Genomic DNA, 15,476 nt, shown 5'->3' with positions numbered 1-15,476 from the left:
TCACTGAAATCTCATGAATTTCACTGGAATTCAAGGAAACGACATATCTCCAGCAATGACAACTTTTCATTCCCCTCAGATGTATTGAGAGCTCTGTCCTCATATATAATAACCGTGCCTGCCTCATGAGGAGAGCGCTCTGTCTGTGTATATCCCTATATACTGCCCGCTGTCATCTGCGCGAAGTATCCACACATTACACCTATACCGCCTCGACCAATATGGCCGCCGCTCCCAGCCTTCGCCACCACCAACATGGAGGACCTTATGCAGACGGAAGTGGGGCGTGACCTTTGGGCGGAAGTGAAGCTTGTTGACATCTGACGCTGGAGCTGCCAGGAAGGGTGGAGAGGGATCCATTCCATAGCCGGTGTTGGTATTATTGTCTGCACGATTTACCAGAAGAATGATCCCGAACGAGGAGACCTCGGGCCGGAAGAAGGAGATAGAAGGGAAGCTGAAGCAGGTTGTGTCACGTTTATCCCTCAGGGGGAGGAAACCTGTGGACAGGGCTTTGTACCAGGCAGACAAGGATGGAATATTTCTCCTGGGATGAATACATGTCATTAGTAAATCCGGAGTGCTGCCATAGCTGGAATCTCCTTCTGAATGTCATGCTGATCCCTGGGCTTTATTACTGTCTGACCTGATTTGGAGCACAGACAAGGAATGATCTGGGATGTGTTTGGACCCAGGATCTAACCCTACATATGAGATCCTGCCGGGAAGTGGTTACCTGTATGTGCCAATCATCTATGGCAGGAGTAGGCACCCTGGGGCCCTCCAGCTGTTGTGGAACTACATTTCCCATGAGGCATTACAAGGCTGGCTGTTACAATTACTCCCTGAGGCATAATGGGACTTGTAGTTCTGCAACAGCTGGAGGGCCCCAGGTTGCCTAGCCCTGATCTACGGTCATGGTATGCTTCACCCCGTTGCTGCATGTATACACACCAAGATGTGGGGGGTGGGGAATTCCTCCGGGCGCAGATGATTGGCCCGTACAAGTGACAGCTTCCTGGTGGGATGGGATCCTGGTCCAAACACACCTCAGCTCATTCACTTCTCTAATAGTATAGGTCAGTGACTGAGAAAGGATTGAAGCCAGAGGATCAGCATGATGGGAAAGTAGACTGTCCAGAATAAGGATGAGCTCCGGCGTGTTCTCATAGAACACGTGCAGAGCCCGCCAGGAAGTTGGCACCCGCGCTGCGCTAATCACAGCCAGGCAGACATTTCACGATCTCTGCAGCCGAGCATCGGACAATGTCTGCCTGGCTGTGATTAGCGCAGCGCGGGTGCCGACTTCCTGGCGGGCTCTGCACGTGTTCTATGCGAACACGCCAGAGCTCATCCTTAGTCCAGAAGCAGTAACTGCCTATATACCTCTATCTCAGAAGGTTTACTTTAAAGCAGAGTTCCACCCAAAAATGGAACTTCCGCTTTTTGGAACCCTCCCCCCTCCGGTGTCACATTTGGCACCTTTCAGGGGGGAGGGGGTGCAGATACCTGTCACGCCGCTGTCTCCTGGGAAACACACTGGTCCCAGGAGAGAGTGAGGATGGCTTGCGCATGCGTAGTAGGGAACCAGGCAGTGAAGCCGCAACGCTTCACTTCCTGATTCCCTCACTGAGGATGGACCTCCGCTTTAAAGATGAACTCTATCCAATGACGTTTTGACCATTAGAACATTTCAAATAAGTGACTTTTAAAGAGTTAGTTAAATTTTACAAAAAAACTACCTATGCAGCTTAGGGGTGTTTGTAGATAACAAACTGTGCAGCTCTGACTATAGGTGAAGGATTCCCTTTCCTATAGGTGCAGGCCATTTACATACCACCTGAATGCTGACTGGAATACTCCTAGGGCGTTGCTAAGTGGGGCAAAGCCCTCGTTCACATTGAATGCGGCATGTGAAATTGTGCAACTTTATCTGAAAACGCACGATTTCAAAGCCGCATGTGAGAGATCTGTGCAGCTTCATGTCGCACCCAAAATCACCAAAAGTAGTGCAGAAACTACTTCTTAAATTGGTATGGCGCCGCAAAGTTGGCATTGCACTGATTGGAACAGTGCCATGGCTGCCAGTAGGCTGCGACTTTTTTAATGCAATTTGTCTCTGTTAAGACCCCTGAAATCTCACCAAACCCCCCCCCCCCCCAACAGGGCTAAAAAGAAAGAAAAAAATGCTGCTGTCGGCGTTCTGCGCCCCCCTCCATGCTGCGTGTCCCCCCCCTCCTGCTGCTGTCCCCTTCTGCGCTCTGTTTCCCCTCCATGTCCCGCTCCACTCTCTCTGCCCTCGTCACTAAATCTGGCTCCTACCTGTTCTGAATAAACAGAATCAGTGATGATCACTGACTCTGTCCATTCATCTAACTGAAACATCGTAACCTGTGATTACGATGCTTCAGTTTATGAATGGAGAGGAGCTTCTGTCTCCTGTCCATTCATTTTAGCTGAGGCTGCAGAGAAAGGGACTGGGGAATCTGTGTCCTTAGTCCCCTTTTCTGTCTCAAAGGTGAGATGACCCCTGACATCTCACCCAAGCCCCCCACAGTGCTAAAAAAAATTAAAATAAATAACAATAATAATAAAAAAAATGAATGTCACATGACATTTTAAAAAAAGTATCGATAATCGGTATCGGCGAGTACTTGGAAAAAAAGTATCGGTACTTGTACTCGGTCTTAAAAAAGTGGTATCGGGACAACCCTACTGACGGGCACTGTTGAGGCTGCAAAAATGGGCACTGATGAGGCAGCACTGATATGTAGAATTGATGTGCACTGATGAGGAGGCACTGATATGTAGAATTGATGTACACTGATATGTGGCACTGATGGGCGCCAATGGGATACACTGATATGCAGCACTGATGAAGAGCTACTGATAGGCATTACTGATTGGTATCTGAAGGGCACTGACGGGCATTACTGATGGGGCACCGATTGGCACTTTGGGCACTGACAGGCGTTACTGATGGGGCACTGATTGGCAGCTGATGGGCACCTCCCATGGGGGCTGCGCTTATCAATGTGCTGATCGGCTCTCCCTGTCAGTGTGAACCGAGGAAAGCCATTTACCAGCACTTCCTGGTTCACGCTGCTGTGATTGGTCACAGCTGATCACGTGGTAAGGAGACTGAGGCTTCTTATCCACGATCGGAGATGCAGCGGGCGCTCATCGGCATGTTATCCTGAAAGACGTCATAGGACGTCCTGTCAGAATAACAGAACCACTGCCCGGCTGTTATTCTGCTATAGGCCAGGTGGGAAGTAATTAAATAAATGATTTTAAATACTGCACCATGAGAGTGTTATTTCCTCTCCCTCTCTATATGGAAAAACTGGAGCTTTGAATACGCCACACACACACTGAATGGATGACAGCAGCGGTTTGGATTCATTCCTGTGACCTCATGTATGACATCTTGGATTTTCCCATATGAGTATTTTGACTCCCTGTAAAAGTGGTCAATTAAGTCTGGTGAGTGCATAGTGTGTCTGCTTGCTTGTAGAGAGGAACCTTTCCTGTACTCACTGAGGACGTTATTCACGTGTGGAATCTATACATGGACTTCACAATTTTTACATAATTTAAATGAAGGTGTAGTTATATTTAAATTTAGATAGAGCTGCACAGTTTGTTCTTATTTACAGACTCCCCTTATCTGCATTAGCATTTGTTATTTATTTAAAAGAAAAAGTGAACTAACCCTTTAAAGCCCAGATGCAGGAATATCAAATATCCACCCCAGTAGTGGAGTTCACCCCCTACACCTCACTAATGGCTACACCATTAGTGAGGGTCATGTCGGCTCTACTGTTAGTAGGCCTGACAGTTGTACAAGGTTTGCAGATATCCAGCTAGATGCCTCCCTTAAGTTGCACTGTGCCTTAGGGCCTGTGCACACTATTTTTGGTTTCTGAAGAGAAAGTTATGTTTAGATTGCTCCTCAGAGCACTTGCCTAGCATCCCTATTCATTTAAATGGGTCATGTTCAACAGGGGGTATTTCTTTATCGTTACATCACGGGACACAGAGCGGCATTCATTACTATATGGGTTATATGGAGTACCTTCAGGTGTAGACACTGGCAATCTTCAAACAGGAAATGCCCCTCCCTATATAACCCCCTCCCATAGGAGGAGTACCTCAGTTTTTACGCCAGTGTCTTAGGTGTTAGTCATGGTTTAGCTTGCCTCCGCATCCTTGGGATTAGGTGAGCTACCGGTTCTGTCCAAAAAAGCCTGAGCGCTAAAGTGGTCAGTAACCGGACCCCAAACCCTTGGGGTATAGCCCATAATGCTTTCTTTTCAAGAGAGCTGGACCCTGGGCCCAGAACTTAGAAAACCTTTGGGCGCCTAATGTTTTCTGTTTGCCAGGGTGCTGTATGGGCCCAGGACAGTGGATCCTTCATGGAAGAAGAAGGTTCCCAGGGCCTGAAGGTCTAGACATCCCCACGGAGATGGGGGAAGATTGGGCCTCTTGCTTTGCAAAGTCCTGCGGCATGGAGCAGGTAAGTAAGGGGAAAACTTGCGGAACTTGGCTCTTAGCAAGTTTTTTCTGGGAGGTCACAGGGGACATGCCTAAAAGTTATGCATTGCATCTGGCAAACCAGTCACATATCATGAAGATAGGATGGCTCTATATGTTATTATTCCCCTTAAAAAGTGACCTCCCTGGTAGTGTTGGAAAAGCTGTGAGTGGGGCCTTTTGTGTACAATGTATGTGTGTGTCAGAGAGCTATGCTTACCTGCAAGCCTCCAGGCGATGCTCTATCCAGTCCTCTTCCTCATGCCTGCAAGGCAGGCAAAACGCTGTCCTCCTCGTGTGTTTTCTGGCTGCGGCTGCAGGAACAGAGAGGCCCTTCCTCCCATACACCCCCCCCCGTCGGCGGGCACGCGCGCGGCGCGCGTGCACGTGTTTATAGGCGCATTTGGCGCCGTTTTTGCTGGGGGGGAAGGGCGGGTCAGTGATTTAAGGAAGGGGCGGCCCTTCCTTAGATACCACAGTTCATTCAATACTATGGTTTGAGGGAGGAAGGACTGGAGTGAAGCACGGGGCGCCGAGGACACACAGTGGCCGGAAAGAATACTACAGTCTTCAGAAGATTGTGGTTTAGCCTAGGAATAGGCTGTTTTTCTTTTCCATCTCATAGTCTTTTCTTTGGCAATACTACTCAGGGGGATAGAATGTTTTTTCTTGCCTAGATTGAAAAAAAAAAAAAAAAAAAAAAAAAAAAAGGAAAAGAAGTTTTTTTTCTTTTGAAAAAAAAAAAAAAAAAAAAAAAGTGTCATCTGGGGAAGAGGAAACATTTTTTATTCCCCAAACAGGTGTTTGGGCATTTAACTATTTATAAGTCCCAGGTACCAATAAGTAGCAGGTGTACCTCGGTATTGTACCATGGCATCAAAGAACAAATCAGAGGGTACAAAAGGTGGGGATTCCCCCACAGGGTCTGAGGTCTCGGATAGAGCTATGCCGCTGCTTTCCCCACTGGGAGCCGTTGGGCCATCGGGATCGGGGGCTGGAGCTGACGCGAGTCAACCCAATCCTAAGATGGTCACGGAGGAGGTGTTACTTACCTCTTTAAATGAGATGCAGAAAAGCATGGGAAAAATGATAGCCGCAGCTATGCGGGGTAGTAAGCGGAATAGATCTCCGTCACCCGTGCGCGGACCCTCGGAAGAGGAGGTCCTTTCCTCTGGGGAATTGGACGACCTCTTGGACAAGGACCAAGTAGGTTCAGGGATCGATGATCCGGATACAGAGGAGTCTGGGGCAGTCTCCCTGAGGGAGAGCTGGTGGATTCAAGACTTGACGGACTTGGTCCATAAGGCATTCAACCTGCCTATACCAGATCTCCAGGTATCGACGGTTTCAGCTTTGGGCTCACTGAGGGCGCCTCAAAGCAGTGCGGTGTTTCCGATCCATCCTCTATTGGAGGGAGTCTTGTTCCAAGATTGGAACAAACCAGACAAGGTTTTCTTACCACCTAAGAAATTTTCTGTCTTGTATCCTATGGAAGAAAAGTTTTCCAAGAGATGGGCTTCTCCTGCAGTAGACGCAGCCATCTCATGTGTTAACAAATCGTTAACATGCCCTGTAGAAAACATACAGGTTTTCAAGGATCCAGTGGATAAACGCTTGGAAGCACTACTTAAAAACTCCTTCACTGCTGCAGGGGCAGTAGTACAGCCAGCCGTGGCTGCGATTGGAGTCGCTCAAGCTTTATCGGATCAATTTAAGCAAATGCTTGAACTTATTCCTGCCGAGCAGGCAGAAGAATTTTCGGATGTCCCTAAGGCCATTTGTTTTACGGTAGACGCTATCAAGGATTCTATCCAGCAAGCGTCACGTTTATCGTTATCTCTTATCCATATGAGAAGACTCTTATGGTTAAAAAGCTGGGAGGCTGAGCCCCCATGCAAGAAACTCCTGGTAGGGTTCCCCTTCCATGGAGGTCGGCTCTTCGGAGAAGACCTAGATAAATACATTCAGACCATTTCAAACGGCAAGAGTACTCTCTTGCCAACTAAGAAGAAGGTTCAGGGGCCTGCGTTTAAACGACAGTCCTCCCCTGGACAGGGGCCCTCTAATACTAAGCAGTATCAACGGCCTCCTGCAAGAACAAACTTCGGCTTCAACAGCAGATCACAAAGACAGGCTGTTAGAGGCAAGAGGCAGTGGTTTCGCAAACCAGCAAAACCAGCCCCCAAGTCTACCTTATGAAGGGGCGCCCCCACCCACGAAGGTGGGGGGAAGGCTGCGACTCTTTTCGGAGATTTGGGAAGCCAGCATTCCCGACGAGTGGGTACGGTCTTCCGTGGCCACAGGCTACAAGCTAGAGTTCCTAAGGTTTCCTCCTCCTCATTTCCAGGAGTCGAGGATTCCAAACGATCTGGAGAAAGGAGCCGCATTAAGATCGGCTCTAGTTCATCTACTTTCCCAGGAAGTAATAGTAGAGGTACCAGTCCTGGAACAGGGACTGGGTTTCTACTCCAACCTATTCATCATCCCAAAGCCCAATGGAGATGTCAGGCCAATTTTGGACCTAAAGATGGTAAATGCATACTTAAAAGTCCGCTCATTTCGGATGGAATCCGTGCGGTCAGCAGCTGCCACACTCCAAAAGGACGACTTCATGGCGTCCGTAGACATAAAGGATGCCTACCTTCATGTTCCAATTTATCAGCCACATCAAAGATATCTACGCTTTATGGTGGCTTCGCGTCATTTCCAATTCGTGGCGCTTCCCTTCGGGTTGGCTACGGCCCCCCGCGTGTTCACGAAAGTTCTAGCTCCAATCCTAGCCAAGCTAAGGATTCAAGAGGTCACGATTCTAGCATACCTGGACGACCTCCTAGTCATAGACCACTCGTCTCCCGGCTTGGAGCGAGCAGTGGCCCTCACGGTCCAATACCTCGAGAGGTTCGGCTGGGTCCTAAACCGGGAAAAGTCAGCATTCCAGCCCACAAGGCAATTGGAATATCTCGGCATGAGATTAGACACAGAACAACAAAGAGTGTTCCTACCTCTGAGGAAGGTCAAGGCCATCAAGGTGTTAATCCTACTGGTTCTAAGCAAGAAAGAACCGACTATTCGCCTATGTACGAGACTACTAGGCAAGATGGTGGCTACCTTCGAGGCGGTGCCATACGCCCAGAGCCACACTCGCATCCTGCAGGCAGCCATCCTGTCAGCATGGAGCAGAAGGCCACAGGCCTTGGATATCCCGTTGCCACTCTCATCAAGAATCCGGCAAAGTCTGTGTTGGTGGTTAGATCCTCAGAACCTACTGAAGGGGAGGTCTTTCAGCCCAGTGGCTTGGAAGATAGTGACCACAGACGCCAGCCTAACGGGCTGGGGAGCAATTGTGGAGGGTTCCACTCGCCAAGGTATTTGGGCAAAGCCAGAGAAGCTGTTACCCATCGACATCTTGGAGCTCAGAGCTGTTCGACTAGCCCTCAGGGCTTGGACGTCGAAATTGCAGGGGTTCCCGGTGAGAATTCAATCAGACAATGCCACGGCAGTGGCATACATAAATCACCAAGGGGGAACCAGGAGTCAGGCCGCTCAGAGAGAAGTGAGCTTGATTCTCCTATGGGCAGAGGCTCATGTGCCCTGCATATCGGCAATATTCATTCCCGGAGTGGACAACTTTCAGGCGGACTTCTTAAGCCGCCAGACTCTATGGCCGGGGGAATGGTCTCTGCATCCACAAGTCTTTCAAGCACTCTGCCAAAGATGGGGAGTGCCGGACGTGGATATCATGGCATCGAGACTCAACAAGAAGCTAGACAGGTTCATGTCCCGCTCAAGGGATCTGATGGCCTGCGGAACCGATGCTCTGGTTTGCCCTTGGCATCAGTTCAAACTTCTTTATGCGTTTCCCCCGCTCCAGTTACTACCCCGCCTGCTGCGCAGGATCAGGGTGGAGCGCATACCAGTCATCCTGGTAGCTCCAGCATGGCCCAGAAGGGCATGGTACTCACTAATCCTAAGGATGGTAGTGGGAAGCCCTTGGACTCTGCCTCTAAGGCCAGACCTGCTATCGCAAGGTCCGATCCTCCACCCTGCCTTACGGCATCTAAATTTGACGGCCTGGAAGCTGAATCCTTGATTCTCAGGGGTAGAGGTCTATCTCAGAAGGTAATCTCTACCCTAATCAGAGCCAGGAAACCGGTCTCTAGGGTGATTTATCACAGGGTCTGGAAGGCCTATATAGGCTGGTGCGAGTCCAAGCTATGGCTTCCTCGCAGGTTCACCATAGATAGAGTTTTAAGTTTTCTCCAGCTAGGAGTGGATAAAGGATTGGCATTAAGCACAATCAAAGGACAGATTTCTGCCCTGTCAGTGTGGTTTCAGCGGCCGCTGGCCACCCACTCGCTGGTTAAGACCTTCCTTCAAGGGGTCTTACGTATTAAACCTCCAGTTAAATCCCCGCTTTGTCCGTGGGATTTAAATCTTGTCCTGTCAAGTTTACAGAAACAACCGTTTGAGCCGTTGGCTGAAGTTCCTTTGGTTCTACTGACAAGGAAGTTGGTATTTTTGGTTGCCATAGTTTCCGCAAGAAGAGTTTCGGAACTGGCAGCCTTATCCTGTAAGGAACCATATCTTATATTTCATAAGGACAGGGTCGTTCTCCGCCCTCATCCTTCCTTCCTACCGAAGGTCATATCCAGTTTTCATTTGAACCAGGATTTGGTATTACCATCCTTCTTCCCTAAACCTACTTCCAGAAAGGAAGGGTTGCTGCATACATTGGATATTGTCAGGGCCATGAAGGCCTATCTTAAAGCTACAGAGAAAATCCGAAAAACAGATGTGCTGTTTATTCTACCGGATGGGCCCAAGAAGGGGCAGGCAGCTGCAAAGTCCACCATTTCTAGGTGGATCAAGCAATTAATCACTCAGGCCTACGGCTTGAAAGGGTTGCCTCCTCCAGTATCATTAAAGGCTCATTCTACTAGAGCCATGGGCGCCTCCTGGGCAGCACACCACCAGATCTCTATGGCTCAAGTTTGCAAGGCGGCAACCTGGTCTTCTGTCCACACATTTACAAAATTCTACAAGTTGGACGTAAGAAGGAATACTGATACTGCCTTCGGGCAGGCAGTGCTGCAAGCTGCAGTTTGAGACCCTCGGATCCCGGGGGCTCCTCTTTTTTTGAGTTAAATTTAAAATTTAAGATTATTTTTCTCAAATAAGTTGGATTTATTATGATTTGAGTATATCTCTAAATTAAATCCTTTTGTCTTGGAGATGTTCTCCCTCCCCTCATTGTAAGCATTGCTTTGGGACATCCCATATAGTAATGAATGCCGCTCTGTGTCCCGTGATGTAACGATAAAGAAAAAGAGATTTTTAATACAGCTTACCTGTAAAATCTTTTTCTTGGAGTACATCACGGGACACAGAGCTCCCACCCCTCTTTTTGAGGACCATTTTGGGAGGCATACTGCTTGCTACAAAACTGAGGTACTCCTCCTATGGGAGGGGGTTATATAGGGAGGGGCATTTCCTGTTTGAAGATTGCCAGTGTCTACACCTGAAGGTACTCCATATAACCCATATAGTAATGAATGCCGCTCTGTGTCCCGTGATGTACTCCAAGAAAAAGATTTTACAGGTAAGCTGTATTAAAAATCTCTTTATTTCTTGTGTGTACCCCTCGCCAATGCTTCTGCAGCTGAAAAGGGAGCACTTTTGGGGGGGCAGCAAAAATGTGGCACCCCTATGGCCTTTTACCGTCACTCACCCTCTATCCCAACTGCAAGTGTGAATGAGCCCCAAAAGATGATAGTTGACACTTCAGTTAATAGTGTTCTAGTTTTTGGGGTCAACATTGACAGCCTTCATGTTACTTTAAAGGGCGGCAGGCAATACAAAATGGGCCAGATTCAGAAAGAAGTTACGCTGGCGTATCTATTGATACGCCGCGTAACTTCTAGGATGCTCCGGCGTATCTTTTTTCTGTATTCAGAAAACCAGATACGCTGGAATTTTGCTAAGATCTGACTGGCGTAAGTCTCTCACGCCGTCGTATCTTAGTTGCATATTTACGCTGGCCGCTAGGTGGCGCTTCCGTCGATTTACGTGAGGAATATGCAAATTAGGTAGATACGCCGATTCAGAAACGAAGGTCCGCCCGGCGCATAAAGTTACCCCTGCTATATGAGGCGTATCCTATGTTAAGTATGGACGTCGGGCCAGCGCCAAATTTTCCGTCGATTACGTCGTTTGCGTAAGTCGTTCGCGAATAGGGCTGTGCGTAATTTACGTTCACGTCGAAACCATAGGCTTTTTGCGTGTTAAATTGGAGCATGCGCACTGGGTTACGTTCACGGACGGCGCATGCGCCGTTAGTCAAAAACTTCAAATACGTGGGGTCAGCCTTCATTACCATACAACACGCCCACTACATGGATAATTTGAATTCCGCGGGCTTATGCCGGACCACATACGCTACGCCGCCTTAACTTAGGGCGCTGGTTCTTTCTGAATACAGAACCTGCCTCACTAAGTTACGGCGGCGTAGCGTATCGGAGATACGCTACGCCCGCACAAATTTACGCCGGGCTATTTGAATCTGGCCCTATGTCTATAAGGTTGGTGACCACTGATTTACTTATTTTTTTTTTCCTTTCAGGAGGAAGAAATGTTGACATTCATCAAAGAGAGTCTAGATAAGAGTGATCAGCTAACCAATAACATGGTGAGTATGAGACAAGGAATGGGAGGTGGTTCATAGTGAATGATATGGGCTTTGCTAGAGCCTCTTGTGTCTATCTTCCAGGTGTCCATCCTTTCTTCCTTTGAGAGCCGATTAATGAAGTTGGAGAATTCTATCATCCCAGTGCACAAGCAGACAGAGACACTGCAGCGCCTACAGGAAAATGTGGAGCGTACCCTTTCCTGTCTGGACCACGTCATTAGCTACTACCATGTAGCCACGGAGACTGAGAGGGTTATCCGAGAGGGGTAAGAAAGGAAGGAATGGGGTTTCTTGAATGTGCAGTTCCTTTTTATTTTATTATACATGATGAAAAACAGATGGTAAGCATTGTGTACATACTTGTCATAGCCCATATAATTCATAGTTACATATTTAAAGGGTTTTGGCACCTAATTGGAAATATCAGAACTAGGGTTGTCCCGATACCGATACTAGTATCGGTATCGGGACCGATTCCGAGTATTTGTACTCCCGCAAATGCCCCCGATGCCTCATCCGATACTCGGCCCACCGCTACGCCGCATCCCCGCTGCCGATTGGTTAATATGGGCGGGGAACATTACAGCTTTCATTTGAATAGATGTAGTGTTTCCCGCCGCACCGCGTATAGACACTCCCCCTTGCTCGGGTGAACTGTCCAATCCCGAGCAAGGGGGAGTGTCTATACGCAGCGCACCGCGAAATACTACAGCTATTCAAATGAAAGCTGTAATGTTCCCCGCCCGTATTAACCAAGCGGCGGCGCGGCAGCATGTAGGTGGGGGGGACATGGCTGCATATATGGGGGGGGACATGGCTGCATTTGTGGGGGGACATGGCTGCATTTGGGGACATATTTAAAAAAAAAAGTATCGGTATCGGCGAGTACTTGAAAAAAAGTATCGGTACTTGTACTCGGTCCTAAAAAAGTGGTATCAGTACAACCCTAATCAGAATGCTCTTCTTAACACGACTGTCGCTAATTTAATTTAAAAAGCTCTGCCTGCAAAAAAAAGAATTCAAAGCATACCACGAGTATTGAATACCTGGTCCCCCTCTGTGTGCAGTGGTTCCGCCGAGCGGAAGTTAACCTCTCCCCCCCTCCCTCATTGCAATCTTCTGGGACATGTCACAGGCCCCAGAAGATTGCTCGGCCGTTCACAACGCACAGTGCTCGCCCACACTTGCAATGTCGGCGCCGCAGAGAGGAGGGGGGAAAGGACGGCCGCATCACTGGACCTTGGAACAGGGGAGTGTCTGTATTTAAAGTCAGCAGCTACACTTTTTGTAGGTGCTGACTTTCAAATGTAAACATTTTTAAAACGTCGCCTATGGAGATTTTTAAGTACTGTAGTTTGGTACCATTCCACCAGCGAGTGCAAGTTTAAATAATGACATGTTAAGTATCTATTTACTCGGCATAACATCATATTTCATATTATACGAAAAATTTGGGTATTTATTATGATTTTTTTTTTAAGTGTATTTAAAAATGAAAATTGTGTTTAAAAATCCACTGGGCATGTGACATAAAAAAAATCAATGACCGCCAAGTAATTATCTAGCAAAAAAATACAGATTAATTAATTAATTAATGTCAGAAAAAGGCTCGTTCAGAAAGTGGTTAGAATGCAGCACTGGCAGAAAGAAAGCTAAAAATGATTATCAATAGAAGGAGAGAACTCTTATAGTGTTCTCCATCTGTGCCTTTTGCGACTAGCGATTATCCCTCTTGCACATTGTAAGTGTGGTTTTTATACTTTATTTTTTTTATTGAATAAGCAAAAATAACTATACTATGGGTTCTGTCCCTCTATTGATTCTGGTGAACTATGAGTGATGTCAGTATTGGCAGCTAGACACGTCGCATCACCGGTCATCTAGGAAGATTGAAAAGATCTACTATAAACCCCCTCACCAGAACTAAGCGTGTTAGACCCTCATGCACACCAGCAGGGGGTCCATTTTCTCTGGTGAGTAAGGGTACAAAAGGCGTGTGTGCAACACTTCACAGCATGAGGTTTTTCGGAGCACTTCAGCACTTTGTTTACTAACCCCTTCACGCCGACGTAATGCATATATGTGGCTTTCTGCTTCAAGTGGTTATACCAGGGTGATGCCTGGCAGGCATCACCCTGGTACTGTTTTTTTTTTTTTTTGTTTGCTTGTAATATCAACAGATGTGGCCCCACAGCCTTCCATGGCTTGCCCGGGCTCTCCTGTCCCACCGGTAGGACCGAGCGACCAGCTGGCACGCCAGCCAGCTGCCTGGAGACCCGAACAAAGCCGGAATCTAGTAACCTGGTAGCAATGTTATGACATCACTTCCGGTTTACTGGAGCCTTAACCACCGAAACCATATTGCTGGTCAAAGACCAGAGCACGTTTTGCGATTCGGCACTGCGTCGCTTTAACTGACAATTGCGCGGTCATGCGACGTGGCTCCCAAACAAAATTGGCGTCCTTTTTCCCCCACAAATAGAGCTTTCTTTTGGTGGTATTTGATCACCTCTGCGGTTTTTAGTTTTTGCGCTATAAACAAAAATAGAGCGACAATTTTGAAAAAAATGAATATTTTACTTTTTGCTATAATAAATATCCCCGAAAAATATATATAAAAATTTTTTTTTTTCCTCAGTTTAGGCCGATACGTATTCTTCTACATATTTTTCGTAAAAAAAAATCGCAATAAGCGTTTATTGATTGGTTTGCGCAAAATTTATAGCGTTTACAAAATGGGGGGGAATTTTTATGGCATTTTTATTATTTTTTTTTTTACTAATAATGGCGGCGATCAGCGTTTTTTTTTTTTCGGTACTGCGACATTATGGCGGACACTTCGGACACTTTTGACATATTTTTGGGACCATTGGCATTTTTATAGTGATCAGTGCTATAAAAATGCATTGATTACTATAAAAAATGCCACTGAAGGGGTTAACACTAGGGTGCGGGGAAGGGGTTAAATATGTTCCCTGGGTGTGTTCTAACTGAAGGAGGGGGTGGACTGACATGGGGAAATTACTGATCTTCTGTTCATACATTGTATGAACAGAAGATCAGCATTTCTCTCCCTGACAGGCCCGGGAGCTGTGTGTTTACACACACAGCTCCCACCCCTCGCTCTGTAACGAGCGATCGCGTGTGCCCGGCGGCGATCGCACCCGTCGGGCACACGCATGGGAGCCCGTACGCGCCCTGCGCGAGAGCCGATGTATAGCTACGGGCTCTCGCGCAGGGGAGCCGACCTGCCGCTGTAAAACGGCGGCGGCTGGTCGGCAACTAGTTAAAGGGCGCCAGATTTAAAAAAAAAATGTCTATTCAAAACGTTTATGTAACAAAGGCAAATTTACAAGAAGAATGTTCATTGTGAAATGAACATCTTTGGGACATTATAAGAACATTTCACAGACTATATTTTTATCATGTAAAGCTAATATGAATAATTTTTTGGGGAATGTCTTCCTAACCTGCCATCTAGAAATCATAAACTTGTTAGAAAAGAAGAACTAAAGCACAGCTAGGCAACCTTTTTGACAGGCGGAGATTTACCTGAACAGCATGAAAGAAATCACTGGGGTTCGGTGCCCTTATTTTATTAAGAATTTAACTAATAAGGCCTAGTTAATTCGTAAGGAAAATTAGAAAAATATAATAAAAAAAAGTCCGTCAGAAGCCAGCCTTCTGTCAAAGGGGCACGACCAAAAAAGGCCTGCCAATCGGTATCCGATCAGCGCTCTCAGCCAATGGCAGAGAGTACTGACTGGTTTGTTCTGGCAGGGGGCGTCCATCTGTCAGAACACAATATATCAGTGAGGAGAGTGCTGTACTAACATCAAATTGTTACAGGACTTCCTCCCGAGCCCTATTTTCTGCTCTCTCCAACAGATCGCTTTTAAAACCCCAACGTCCATGCATTATTTTTTCTGAACTGACTTTTACATACAAAGTACCCCCTGAGTGGTTTCCTTAAATGACAAGCTTTGCCGTATTCAGTTCAGATTTATGGGCCACTCTGTCACCTAAAATCTTCACAGAAGTTAGGCATGAAGTTTTGTGTTGCTGACCTTTTACATATTTAATATACAGTATTCCTCGGTTTAATGTGTTGTATGATGGAATATAATAACTAGGGTTGTCCCGATACCACTTTTTTAGGACCGAGTACAAGTACCGATACTTTTTTTCAAGTAGTCGCCGATACCGAATACCGATACTTTTTTTAAATGTGTCCCCAAATGCAGCCATGTCCTCC

General features: G+C 47.0%; 1 protein-coding gene across 9 annotated transcripts in view; it reads left to right on the top strand.

Annotated features, from left to right (window-relative positions):
• Positions 1–296: 296 nt before the first annotated feature.
• Positions 297–15,476, top strand: part of LOC120918451 (exocyst complex component 7-like) — an 86,796-nt gene continuing 71,616 nt past the window's right edge. For 5 of the 9 annotated variants that reach the window (XM_040330034.1, XM_040330032.1, XM_040330033.1 and 2 more), the window contains exons 1-3: positions 297–466; positions 11,156–11,221; positions 11,303–11,487. In XM_040330034.1, the coding sequence (XP_040185968.1) occupies positions 407–466; positions 11,156–11,221; positions 11,303–11,487 (311 nt within the window). In that variant the 5' untranslated portion in view covers positions 297–406. The remainder of the gene's footprint in view (positions 467–11,155; positions 11,222–11,302; positions 11,488–15,476) is intronic. The other 4 variants (XM_040330038.1, XM_040330036.1, XM_040330037.1 and 1 more) reach the window with 1 other exon arrangement.

The sequence above is a fragment of the Rana temporaria genome, chromosome 12 (genome assembly GCF_905171775.1).
Source record: "Rana temporaria chromosome 12, aRanTem1.1, whole genome shotgun sequence".
Taxonomy (NCBI): domain Eukaryota; kingdom Metazoa; phylum Chordata; class Amphibia; order Anura; family Ranidae; genus Rana; species Rana temporaria.
The sequence above is the reverse complement of the archived record's forward strand: the minus strand, read 5'-3'. Positions and strand labels throughout refer to the sequence as shown.